The sequence below is a fragment of the Halichoerus grypus genome, chromosome 8 (assembly GCF_964656455.1).
Source record: "Halichoerus grypus chromosome 8, mHalGry1.hap1.1, whole genome shotgun sequence".
Taxonomy (NCBI): Eukaryota; Metazoa; Chordata; class Mammalia; order Carnivora; family Phocidae; genus Halichoerus; species Halichoerus grypus.
The window spans coordinates 6,532,953-6,546,476 of NC_135719.1; the positions used below are offsets into that span (position 1 = coordinate 6,532,953).

The window sequence follows — 13,524 nt, forward strand, 5'->3', positions numbered from 1 at the left end:
AGGAGGGAAGTCACCCGATCCACGAACCAAAACCTGCTTCCTCTGCCAGCACCCCGTCCTCTGACCTTGGACCCAGGCTCCCCTTCCTCAGAGAGCTGACAGTCTCATTGTCTCAGCTTTCTTTGGCCCTGGGCTGTTTCTGCCTTTGCTGACTTCCTAACTGTTTTGGTTAGTATGTCCTGTGTATGGAGGGGATACAGAGGGAAGGAAGCAGGGGGGTGGGGTGGGGGGCTGGTCATATACGTAAGACATGAAAGCAGCCCCAGCACTGCAGAGGATCTCAAGATTGACGACCACCACAGGGGCCACTCCCTGAAAGGCTCTGGGGACCCCCGGGGGCCCAGGGCTCAAGGAGGACCGGGATGAGGATGCTGCAACCATTATCTCGCTCAGTGCTGGCGGACATGGATTCCTAGCATCTCTGCTTTACCACTCAGCATACGTAGGGGCTTTCACCACCTTTGGGTATAAAATTACGGAACTGAAACTTAATTTTATATTGGCTTAATAAAACCTAATCAAGAGTAATGTGTTATAAATACATTCATTCCATATATTTTTTAAAAGGCCTGATTTCTTCAAGACCAATAACAACATATGGAAGGAGATCACGGAGGGGAATCCAGAGACTCAAAGAAATTTCTGAGACAGATCAACAAATGCAATGTATAGGCATTACGTGGATCCTGATTCGAATAAGCCAACCATTAAAAAACTTCTGTGAAACAATCAAGGAAATCTGAACCCTGAGTAGAAATGGGATATTAGGGAATCATTCATTTCTCAGTATGATAATGGTATTGTGGTTATATTTAAGAAAAAGTCCTTAGAGTCTTTTAGTGCAAACTAATGACGTATTTTCAGATGAAATGATATGATGCCTGGGATTTGCTTTAAAATAATTCAGTTTCGGGGCGCCTGGGCAGCTCAGATTGTTATGCGTCTGCCTTTGGCTCAGGTCACGATCTCAGGGTCCTGGGATCAAGTCCCGCATCAGGCTCCCTGCTCAGTGGGGAGCCTGCTTCTCCCTCTCCCTCTCCCTCCGCCTGCCGCTCCCCCTGCTTGTGCGCTTTCTCTCTGTCAAATAAATAAATAAAATCTAAAAAAAAAAAATTCAGGTTCTGGGAAAGGGGATGCGCATGAGGTGTAAAGGGAACAGAGCAAGAATCCCAAGCAGGCTCCCCACTGAGCATGGAGCCCCACGCAGGGCTCAATCTCATGACCCTGAGATCATGACCTGAGCTGAAACCAAGAGTTGGACCCTCAACCGCCTGAGCAACCCAGGCGCCCCAGGAGATGGATTTTTAAATCATTTAGAAGAGGGTCCAAATGAAACGGGCATCTATAGTCACGTCCAGGGCAATCCACTAGGGCAAGGAAGAGCTGAGCCAACCGCTTCATGCCGCTGGGGGGCTGCTCAGAGAAAGCTCAACTTCCCAACTCATATTTTGCACAATGAGCGGACCAAGCGTTGACTAAAATCAACTGAAGTCAGAAGAGAATGAGCTGGGGAAAGAATTCAAATCTGACTCAGGTAGGATCTCAGAGTGCCGAGAGGCCGTGAGAGTGGCCAAACCGCTTTTCTGGTGTCTTCGAGAAGACATGGAGGGTGACAGTGGGAGAGAGGTTCTGTGAGACTAGGTGTCCGTGACTCTAACAGTCCAGAAAGGAACAAGAAGGCAGGCGTGCTGCAAATTAAAGCAGGTGATGAATTTACAGGGTGTGGATGTAGGCAATATTAAAACACACCTTGAAAGTAATATGCTAACAAAACTGCAAAATCACGGTACATTAAGTATTTTCCCAGAATGTTACCACACCAATGTAAGAAAGCTGTTTTTATTTGCGGAGGGTAGTTTCTCTTCCAGGCTTTGCCCATCTACAATCTTTTTTTCTTTTTAATTTTTAATCATGGTGGTAAAAAACACATAAGTCTTTAACCTTCTTAACCATTTTTAAGTATGCAGTTCAGTAGTGTTAAGTATATTCACATCGTTGTGTAATAGATCTCCAGAACTTTTCCATCTTGCAAATCTGAAGGTCTATATCCATTAAAGTAGGACTTCCCATTTCCTCCACCCTACTATCATACTTTTACATGGTTGCCTTCCTCACTACATTTCCCCCCATCTTACTATTTTATTATCATTATTTTTAAGTAGGCTTCATGCCCAGCATGGAGCCCAATGCAGGGTTTGAACTCACGACCCTGAGATCAAGACCTGAGCTGAGATCAAGAGTCGGACGCTTAACTGACTGAGCCACCCAGGCGCCCTCCTCACTACTTTTAATATATACATTCAGTCATGTTACATATTTTCTTGATTTTTAAAATATAAAATCTTCCTTGTTTGCCACTGTACTTTGTGGATCATAATTTACGATTATCTCTCATGCTGGACCTGTGCTGGTTATCTCTAGCTTGGCCCTACAAGAGAGTCATACCGTAGTGGAGGCAAAACCAAGACCAGCCTTGAACAGTGTGGCTTTTGGGAGGAAGGAGAGTGGAGCCTCTGGACCCGAGAGACCCAGGCAAGGGGGCTCCGGGGCAGAGAGGTCAGCTTGAGAGTGCAGGCAAAAGAAAACCATCTCTGTACTGGGGACTGGGTCCAGAATCCTTCATTGCAGCCTAGCTTTGGGGCAGGACGGGGCTTGGAGCTCAGACAAAGGTAGGGATGGCCACCCACTAACCTGCTCTCTGCCTGATCAGGATATTTTCCCTTAGGATATACTTTTATAGGAATGTGATTACTAAGTGAGAGGGTCTGTCACACACCCTCGTTTTTCTGATAGAAAAAAAAAATTAGCAATAAAAACAATAAGCAAAAATCCCCAAGATGCCACGGGCAAGCCATTTGGTCAGCTTCACAGCCCACTGGTGGAAAAGCCAAGCTGTGTCCTAGGCTGGAGTTCTGCCCACAGAGTTTTGTCTAAACTCAGTGGATTCTCCCCCTTCGCTTGGCTCTGATACAAAATTACTGATTGCTAAAACTGTCATACAGCTCTTCCACTGTAAACACAGGTTTGATGGAAGGGGTAACTGGATAGAAGGACTGTATGAATAGCAGCCCTTGCCCCTTGCTCCTGTCATAAATGCACCCACAGTCTGGAGTCGCCCATTCAGAGCAAAAGAAAGAATATACACACCATTTGGCCAGAAACGTGGGGCCTGGCCTCTGCAGCAGGAAAGCCTGCTTAAAAACACCATGCTAAGCCCCAGCGGTGCTCAGACACCCACTCAGCCAGGAGGAGGACGAGCTGTAGGGAGATCTGGTAACTTCTCTATTGCCCTCGAAGGCCCCCCTCTCCCCCCCCGCCTGGGTCTTACCCCACTGACCTCTCTACCCTCACCTCCTTCCCAAATCCCTCCCCACTGGACTGAGGACTTTCTCAGCACCATATGCCTAGTGTGTAATATTTTATTTTACTTAAAGATTTATTTATTAGAGAGCGAAGGGGAGTGGCAGAGGGAGAGGAAGAGGGAGAATCCCAAACAGACTCCACACTGAGTGTGAAGCCAGATGTGGGGCTCGACCCCATGACCCTGAGATCAGGACCGGAGCTGAAATCGGGAGTCAAATCTCAACAGACTGAGCCCCACAGGCGCCCCACCTAGTGTGTAATCTATTAGTGACATGTACTTGGTTTGCTGCTTTGCAAACATCATTCTATAGTCGGGAAGTGCTGTGAGGTCCTCAGACGCAGACTATCTCCCATAGCCGGCAGATTCTGCAATGCAAGATTGTTGAGGGCTTCCTTAGGAATGAAGAATGGATTTTACCTGAAACCGGTCCAAAAAAAGCTTTCCTTCCCTTTTCTTTAAGTCCCATGAGGGCAGGGAATTTTTCTGTCTTGTTCGCGGCTGTGTCCCCATTACCCAGAAGGGTGTCTAGCTGAATGAACCAAATGAGTCACGGGATGACTTATCTGCAGGTCATCTTCTGGTACCACTTCTTTTCCCTCTCACACTCCTGTCTGGTCACCACTCACTGGACGAATTTATAATCAAAAGTCTTCATAACAAAGTTTCAAATGATGAATTCACCCGGAGTTAGGCTGAGTCTGACCACACACATTTCCAGGACTAGCGGGCAGCGGTTTGTGCTGAGGGAAGGCGGCTAAGTCTGGGGGACCTGTACCCCCCTTTCGGTGGCTCAGCACATCACAAACATGGGCTTCTCTAGCGGCAGCGAGGCTTTGCTAACTACGGCAAGCGGGCGCTGGCTTCTGGGCCTCGGGTCGGCTCTGGGGTGAGAAGCCAGCGGGAGGGGACGGGTCACTGACAAGCGGTTCCTGGGACTCAACTAGGCGAGATTTACCAGCGGCATGGACTCCCGTGCGGCCCCTGCTGAGGCAGGCGAGCCCTCCCCGCTCCGCCTCGGCGTAAACGAAGCATGGCTGCCACGTCCCAGTGCTGAAAAGGCTCATCGCCCTCAAGCCTTGGCAGGAAAAAAAGGTGACACTGGTTTAAAGTAAGGCACTGTCCTTCGGTGAGTAGGTCTGGTTACGCTGTTGAGGGCACCTGAGCCCTGGGCAGCGCCCACATACCCAGGGCCCACCCCTTCCAGTGTGTCGGGGGACAGAGCTGCCGCTTTCTCTCCTCAGTGGACGAGGTTGATGTGACAGTAGGTAATCAGGAGTCTGAAGATCTCGGAGGTCTCAAAGAGGGGTGGTGGGGACAGCGCCTCACAGACTCTAGAATCCCCGTTTCCCACCCGGAGTTCACGAAACACGCATTTCACGTGCTCTTGCCAACGGCAGGTGGCGCTCGTGCAGCAAAATGAAATGCAGCTGCTGTCACTTAAGATTTTGGGCTTTGGGGGGGAAAAAAAAAAGAAAACAAACTGGTCCCGCATCTTCCTACTTATCAAATGCTGTGCTCTCTGAACACAAAGTCCGTGCTCACAGTGATTTCACACCACTGGGTTTAGGAAGGGACCCGAGCGATTCCCATTTTACAGGTGATAGCAGGCTTGCTGAAAACTGGGCCATTCGTCAGGTGAGAGCAGGCAGGGTCTCATGCCAGGCCCTGCTCCCCTGAATCCTGCGGTAGGCCCTTTACTCTCCCAGCGACTGGGCACGGTGGGACTTCGGTTAACCCTGGTTACATAATGGCTACGAACTGGGAACTGGATATTTCTAGTCAAGCCAAGATAAAGGGACGAGTCCTTTCAGCCGGCTCTCCAGAGCACAGAGGCGACAGAAGGGGAGGATTCCCGGCAGGAGGATGAGGGGACCAACCTCGTCCGGTGACAGCAGAGCTGGAAGGGCCACTGAGGTCCCCAGGCCCACTGGCTGCTAAATGTGGCTACATAACAGGAGTGACCTGTGAAATGTGTCCAAATGCAGATTCCTGGGCCCATGCCCCAGATTCCTGAGTCCGAATCTCCAGGGCTGGGGCCCAAGAAACTGAATTTATTTCTAAGATGATCCCCCAAGTGATTTTTAATGAAGTCAAACAGTCACCAGTTCACCAGACTGGTCTTTGTGACCCACTGGCCTAACCTACACTTCTCGTCTCACAGAGACTGAGGATCATTACCGGACACCGACTTACTTTCTACGCGCCTGTCCTGCCTACGCATTCGCTGCTTTGACGCTCACCACAGCGCTATGAGGTGGGTACTACTTAGCATTACTGTCATCCCCATCGTGCAGGGGAGGAAAACCGGAACCCAGGCCTTGGCCCTTGAACTCAGGAAAGGCTCCATCGGGGATGTGTTTCAAGTCTTCTTTTGGGCACATTTAAATCCTCCTTTTGGGCCAGCTGGATGCCTCACGGGCAGAGCCTGAGTTCTGGGCCCGCATTTGCCCTTTGGACGTGCTAGCTTCCAATTCCAGTAACATATATTTCTGGAACTAACAGGCAGCCTCTAGCTCTCAGAAAATGCTGAAACAGGTTGAAACTCTACAGAGAGAGATACAGGTGAGGCAAAAAGGGGCAGGAATCACTTATTAACTGTAAGGACTGTTTGGCATTAGGTTGGCTCAATAAGGGAGACTTTCTTTACTTTCTTATGCAATTCTGGATTTCTTCAAGAGATCTTTAATAACTGGTCATACCCATTTGAAATATAGAAGACATTATCGTGAAGAGGGAGTACGGGGAAAAATGTGAATGCATTTGAAGAGTCTGGAGAGGTGTGTGTGAATGAAGGGGTGTGTGTGTGCGGTGACTCTCGAGAGATCTGGGACAACACTGTTTTCGATGAGGAGGCAGAGCCGATAATGCCCTCCTAGGGCTCATCCTGTGGGGCTCTGCTGGCAGGAGACTAAGGGGCGAGGTAAACCTTTATCCGCCAGGTCATCTCCTTTGTGGTGATGTCTGGGATGTCTATGAGAGATGGACACTTGAAGGTGAGGGCACAGATTAAGTGGTTTCGAGAGACCCCTTCCCCATGCCATCTGAGACTCAACGCTCCCGTAGGCAGGAGGGCTCTGCCATCATAAGGCCCAGCTCTCAGATTCTGGCTCTTGAGTTCTTCCATAAACGCACAGTCCTACAAAACTCCTGGAGCATGAACAGGTTAAGTCACCTCACAGAGACTCCATAGGGAAACCGCAGCTGTTATGGGGGCCTTTGGCTTATTCAGTTACAGATCTGATCCCCAAATATAGCTGCAGATCGGGCTTAAGGAGTCTGGTAAGACAGCTCCAGTGTATGACGTGAAAGCAAGACAGGGTGACTCCAGGACCCACACACTTCTGCTCGCTCCGCCACCGCGTTTCCTCTGGTCTTCACAGATGTGTGCTGGTGTCCCGGGGCATCTCAACAAAAACCCGAGGGAGGGGAGAGGTGGGGGCGCGGACGTCACTCACCTCAGAGCGCTGTACCCTTGGCATACGCTGACGCAGCACAGGACCTTCTCTTGGTTTGCCTGAGTCTCCCCCAAGTATTTACACACGATGTTACCACCCAGGCTGAAGCCCACGACGACCAGCTGGGTCTGGGGATACGTCTTCTTGATGTAGTTTACCATGGCTCCAAATTCCCAGGTGCAGCCTGTGGGCAGAGAGGTAAGACCACTCAGTCATTTTAGGTGCAACAGAATGACTGCCCTGGAGAGAGAGCTGGAGGGTTCCTGAGTGCGTGCCAAGATGCTAACAGAGAGGTGTGTGTGTGTGTGTGTGTGTGGGTGTGTGTGGATGGGTGTGGGTGTGTATGGAGAGAGAGGGAGGGAGGGAGGCATAAACACAGACAGAGACACTTCTCTTTGGCTACCTGGAGAGAAGTTTCCAGATGCTCCTCTGTGTAAGAGGAGACCCAACCTCAGTGGTGCCCATGAGCGGAGGGACCATGTATCACACAGATGTGCAATGCTCTCTGAAGGTGGGTTGTGGAAAAACCTGTCTAGAGGCACATGGAAATGAAAACAGATATCCAGGGTGTCGTGAGCACAGTCGTTCGCACACAGATACAGAAGTAACCACAAAACCCTTTGGGATTAGCTTCTTCGGCTACAAAACAGGATGCTATACCCATGTGTACGATGACTCATGGTGTCAAGAAAAGAACCAAGTGGATGTTATTTGCGGGAACTTCTTGTCGGCGTGGGGGAAGGAAGGAAAGACAAACTTCAGTCTGGAGGGACGGCCAGGATGCTCTACAGGATTAGGATAAAATGTCCTTGGTGACGTAAGGACAGAGTGCCGAGGGAGGCAGGCTCATTGAGAAACACACAGGGGAGACCTCTGTGCAGAGAGGGCCTTGTTTGTCTGGGAGGCGTGATCTCAGTTGGTCCCACTGGGAAGCCTGTGAAGCCGTGTTCTCTCCACAGCTTTGCTAAGAGGAGGAGGTTAGTGCCATCCACGGGTGAAGGGATTTGTCACATCCTTCTGAGACCCGACCCCAGGCTCCTCGGGGAGCCAACTTAAAATAAAACCTAACAGGGAAAGTTACGGATGTTGGCAAGACACACGCACATGACAGACCAGCAACGAGGAGACTGTGGGTTTATAGTGGAAACAGGCTGCTGACCCCGGCACGGGCTCAGAGGTCTGGCCGTCCCTCAGGAGAGTTGAGCAGCTTCTTCCCTAACCAGCAAGCCATGGGGGATACTGCCTTTTGAGCCTCGGGCAAGCGCCTCTTACAGCTTCCTTTCATGGAGGGACACAGCCTCAGGCGGGCCAGCACAACCCCAGGTTGGGGGGGCGGTTCTCAAACTACAGTGGGTAGAGGATCACCTGGGAGGACATTGGACATGGGCAGCCCCGGGCTTCACCCCCAGACGAGCTGATTTAGTAAGATGGGGGCCAGGCCCAGGAACCTATATTTTTTGAATAGGTAAAACATGCATATGGCACAAAATTCAAATAACATTAGAGATGTGGTAACTGGTAATTTCTCATATTCCTTGAAAAAATGTCAGTGGTAGCACACAGATTTAGTACCGTGTTTACTTTTTCTTTTTTTTTATTTTTTTTATTTTAGATTTTTTTTATTGTGGACATCTTTTTTCTTTACTAAAGTAGCACTGGAAGTATTTCTAACATGATCAAGCATGCGCCATTGCTTTTATAAACCTAAGTTCATACTTTCTTTTTTTTTTTAATTTTTTTATTGTTATGTTAATCCCCATACATTACATCATTAGTTTTAGATATAGTGTTCCATGATTCATTGTTTGTGCATAACACCCAGTGCTCCATGCAGAACGTGCCCTCCTCAATACCCATCACCAGGCTAACCCATCCTCCCACCCCCCTCCCCTCTAGAACCCTCAGTTTGTTTTTCAGAGTCCATCGTCTCTCATGGTTCTTCTCCCCCTCCGATTTCCCCCCCTTCATTCTTCCCCTCCTGCTACATTCTTCTTCTTCTTTTTTTCTTTCTTAACATATATTGCATTATTTGTTTCAGAGGTACAGATCTGAGATTCAACAGTCTTGCACAATTCACAGCGCTTACCAGAATACTTTTTCTTTTTTTAACAATGTCTTGGAAGCCACTGTATAACAATACACAGAAATCTGCCCTATTCTTTTTTTTTTTTTTAAGTCATCTCTACCCTCAACGTGGGGCTCGAACTCACGACCCTGAGATCAAGTATTGCACGCTCCACCGACTGAGCCGGCCAGGCGCCCCTGCCCTGTTCTTTTTTATTTTTATTTGACAAGGCATAACATAACACTCAGGAAAGTGCATAATGAATTTGTACACGCTTACACCCATGTAAACACTGCCCAAACCATGTAAACCATGGTTTAAATTACTTGAAACAAGTCATTGTAGCTTAACAGTCAAAAAGGCTAATCTAGGTTTCTAGATTTTTCTCCAAAACAGTGTTCTTCAATCCGATTGCATTGATCTGACGCCCATTAAAATCACCCAGGGATCTTGTAAAACACCAATACCTAATGCCTGCCCCCCCCCCCACCCCACCCCCACCACCGGCTCATTGAATCAGAACTGTCTGGGCGTGGGGCCTGGTCTTTTACCAGATCTCCAGGTGCCTCCGAAGTGCAACCAGGGCTGAGAACCACTGATGTAGGAACGGGGAACACTCTGGCTCCGACAAATCTGGGAAAGGTGTTTCCGGAGCTACTCTCTGCCTCGGGGCCATCCCTTCACAGACCTCCTTTCCTGTCCGCCTGCAGTAAGCGACCTTCCCACAGGGAGGCACTACTCCACCTTTTGGAAGTTACCGCAGCGGGGCTGTTGGCCTGGTAGCAGCTTTCCGAGTATCTCCTCAAAGCCAGGTTTCTACACAACCAGACACCTCCTCCAGGTCCACCAAACGCCCCCCTGGAATGGTTTTATTATGTACAGACACCAGTTTTTCAATAAAATTCCAGCTAGTTAAAAAGCCCGGCGAAAATAAAGAATACAAAAAATATGTTTAAGTCCCTTTAGGCCAGTCTCAGCTAGGCTCCAGACACCCAGCGTGCCCCTCATGCTGGAGAAGAGGTTTGTACAGCTAATGATGAGAACATCATTTGCTCGCATGAGAAAGGGTATCAAGGGACTTATTTTAAATTGTTACTAAAATCCTCACTTTTCCACTATTTCCTTGGGGTTCTGCCTAATTTCATTCATCCCTTGGCTGTTTATAACTCTATGTTTTGTTCTAATATGGAAGGAACCTCTACTAGGTGATGCGCTCCGTGCAGTAAAGACATGCTCGGTCTTGTTCCCCACTTCATCTGTGGGGCCAGGTGCAGGGTGGCCACTGGGTCAGTACCACCTAAATGAAGGGACGAAAGCCTGGGTGCACTGTGCCCCAGGCCCTGTCCTGGGAACGTAAACACAGCGGAGGAAGCAGATCCAAAGGGATGGAATGACTTGCCCGACCTCACACAGTGAGCGGGCGGGAAGCGCAGGACTTTGGATCCACATCTAACCCCAAACCCAAGTCCTTTGCCTCATAACACAAACCGACACAAGTTATAGTACTGCAGGGATTTATTTTTTCATTATTAAAAGTCTTTGCTTTCTCATCACCTGATTCCTTTTAGACCGGTCTTTTTTTTTTTAAATAGTATTTAAAAAAAAATTTTTTTTTTTAAGTTTGATTTATTTCTGCAATCTCTACACCCAGCGTGGGGCTCAAACTCACAACCCTGAGATCAAGAGTCATGTGCTCCACCCAATGAGCCAGCCGGGCGCTCCTGGACCCGTCTGTCTGTACTCAGGTTTGAGACTAATTATTTGAGGCCTAGAGCAGATGTTCAGATGTCACTGGGGCAGGTACAAAACTCAGATTTGCTACACTACCGGGGAGCAATTACAGCTAATCGTGTAGGCACCTGGGGAGCCTCAATTTAATTAACTCCAAATATACCTGATCTGGGTAAAGGGCCAGCTCTACCTAATGCTGGACAAGCTGTTGGGTGTTGTGTGAAGAGCTGCTCTCCCAGGCAAGGGTATGGTGTTCGCCCAGCGCCAGGATCCGCCTTCTGCTAGGCGCTGGGTCCTCCCGGGATTTCCACCTGATGAGAGTTTACCAGACACTCTCAATGGCTGGGAGCCGCTCCCTGGACTGTTCTACTAAAAGCTACCGCGATCTGTTATTTCATATGAGGAGGATTTTAATGAGGCTCTGGGTATTTAATCCTTACGGGATTAGCACCGGTAACATGATTTGGGTATCTAATCTTGCGGCAGCTTTTAAAGGCAAGACAAAACATGAGACACTAACCTGGCTTTGAAGAGATGCGTACCACAGGGCCATCTTGGAAAGGCAACCTGCTGAGAACAGGAAAGACCTTTTCTTCAGCCTCACACCCCTCAAGAAAAATAAGGCTAAGGCTACCTGAGAGCTACTTTCATGAAAGCCATTTCCCGGTGGCGCTAACGTGACTAAGTGGGCTCGAATACAGGGATGCAGACTCGGTGCTCCTTGTGGATGGAGACTCTGAGTCATCTCTATGTTTCCCATGCCAGGCCCGGGCCGGGAACGTGGTGGGTGTGTCACATGTGTTAGCAGCGTAAGGAGGAGGTTTGAATCCCCTGGCACGGAAGCACACGACACTGGCCAGTCTGAGTGTGGTGACTGTGCTGCGGACAGGAAAGAAGTAGCTCAATATCTTTCCCACTAAGTGTAAGCCAAGAGAATGATCTGGACAGGCTAACGAGGTGGCTCCCGGCGGGCGTCTGGGGGCAGCAGGCCCTGTCATTTCTCAGAGCTGTGAGAGCCACCGCACAGCTGAGTCACTCAGGAGGAGAACAGCTGCAGGAATAAAGCGAGAGCCCTCTTTGTGCAGTAGATGAGCTGGGCTCGTCCTTATCTCTGAAACGGATTTTCACAAACGAGTGCTTTTAGCTTCGTTTGCGCACGTACAGAATTACCTAACCCCGCCCTCTTCGGGTTAAGTATCCAGATCTGATGCTGGAAGCCAGAATCTGCTTCTCCACAGTTCTACTCTGGATATTTAACTGCCTCCCCCCCACATTCCCTAACGTTGGCCCCTTGGCACCATCTCAACGCGCAGTGACTCCCAGCATATGATCTCGCCAGATGGTTTACCAAGATGCTTGAGCTTCTGCAAATTCACCACCTTCACTGTCACGTTCTCTCTCTCTTCACCCATCTCCTCCTTCCTCCTCTTGCCACCGTGTCCTTCTGCCGTCACAACACTCAACTGTTGTAGAGGCCATGCGACTTGTGGTTGTCAATCTGGAATCATGAATACGACTCAAAATTGAGTCTGCATCAGTTAAAATGGTAGATATGAGAAGCTTATCAAAACGTCTATGTTCATGATCTGATCAAAGATCTTCAGATTGATTGAGCAGTATAAAAACAAAATAGAAGTTCCTTAAAAATCGCTGTTTGCACCTCCTTACGGCAAGATGTCTTGGATCCTGGGTGATCTCTACGGCGTGCTAAGTAGGGTGGCTGTACATCCTAGTTTGCCTGGGAGAGTCCTGGAGTTTGTCATTCTGATGCAGTCATTAGTAAGGTTCTCTTTCACTCTCAAAAGTAATGCAGTTGGGATGTTAAATTATGGGGTCGCCCCAGGTACAGGACCTCCCTCCCTTCTAAGACTGACATGCTGCCTTCTGAGCAAGGCAAAGTTTTCTGGCCTTCCCTTGTGGTTCCAAAAGATAGTTTACAAAACAAAAATTTCCAGTATTAAACTCAGCTGGACATTACAGAATTCCTCCTCCAAGCCACAGAAGACAGTGCTGGGATTTCAGACACCTCTTCTCAGCTTGACATCTGATGCCAGAAATTCAAGTGTTTAGAAATAAGGGAAGGGCCCGCTTCTGTGTATAAACCCCTAGGGAAGGCAATTTAAATCTTTGAGACCATGTTCAATGTCACAATGCCCCGGCTCGGTGTTCGGTCAGAGGCTTGTGACCTCAGGACTTGGTCATCTTGTCGGGGCCAATGCCAGGCTGTTTTTATTCCTTTCACCTGATACAGAAGTGACTTTAAAAATCCTCAATTTTCTCTCTTATCCTCAAGATCGGACTCACGGTCTCTTTGTCACCTGGCTCAGTTTCAAGAGCAATCTTTGAAATGGAGGTCAGAATAACCACAGCTGGATGATGCTGGTTTCCAGTTCTTTCCTTGGCTGGTGGACTGGACGCAGCTGTACTCTACTCTGAACGTGAATCCTGGACGATTAGGATAAGGCATTTAGCCAAAGACAGAAAGATGAAACAAAATGCTTCCTTAATTTACCGGTCTCCTGCATTACCACTGACAAAAATACTTATATTCCAAACAGTGTCTGGGCTAGAAAATCAATTCAGTCAACAAACAGTCAGCCAACACGTCCACTGCTATAGTTTTTCCATTAAAGATGGGACGCCTGGGTGGCTCAGTTGGTTAAGCGGCTGCCTTCAGCTCAGGTCATGATCCCAGGGTCCTGGGATCGAGCCCCGCGTTGGGCTGGCTCCCTGCTCGGCGGGAAGCCTGCTTCTCCCTCCCCCACTCCCCCGGCTTGTGTTCCCTCTCTCGCTATCTCCCTCTCTGTCAAATAAATAAAATAAATCTAAAAAAAAAAAAAAAAAAAAAAGATTAGGCTCTTTAGAATAAGTACACTTCAGAAAAATCTTCAAGACTTCTACATCTTCTA

At 48.7% G+C, this 13,524-nt stretch overlaps 1 protein-coding gene across 4 annotated transcripts in view; it reads right to left on the reverse strand.

The window, feature by feature from the left end:
* ABHD2 (abhydrolase domain containing 2, acylglycerol lipase) overlaps window positions 1-13,524 on the reverse strand; it is a 97,137-nt gene that overhangs the window by 15,281 nt on the left and 68,332 nt on the right. For all 4 annotated transcript variants that reach the window (XM_036072658.2, XM_036072666.2, XM_078078892.1 and 1 more), the window contains one exon: window positions 6,820-7,003. In XM_036072658.2, coding sequence (XP_035928551.1) covers window positions 6,820-7,003 — 184 coding nt within the window. The remainder of the gene's footprint in view (window positions 1-6,819; window positions 7,004-13,524) is intronic.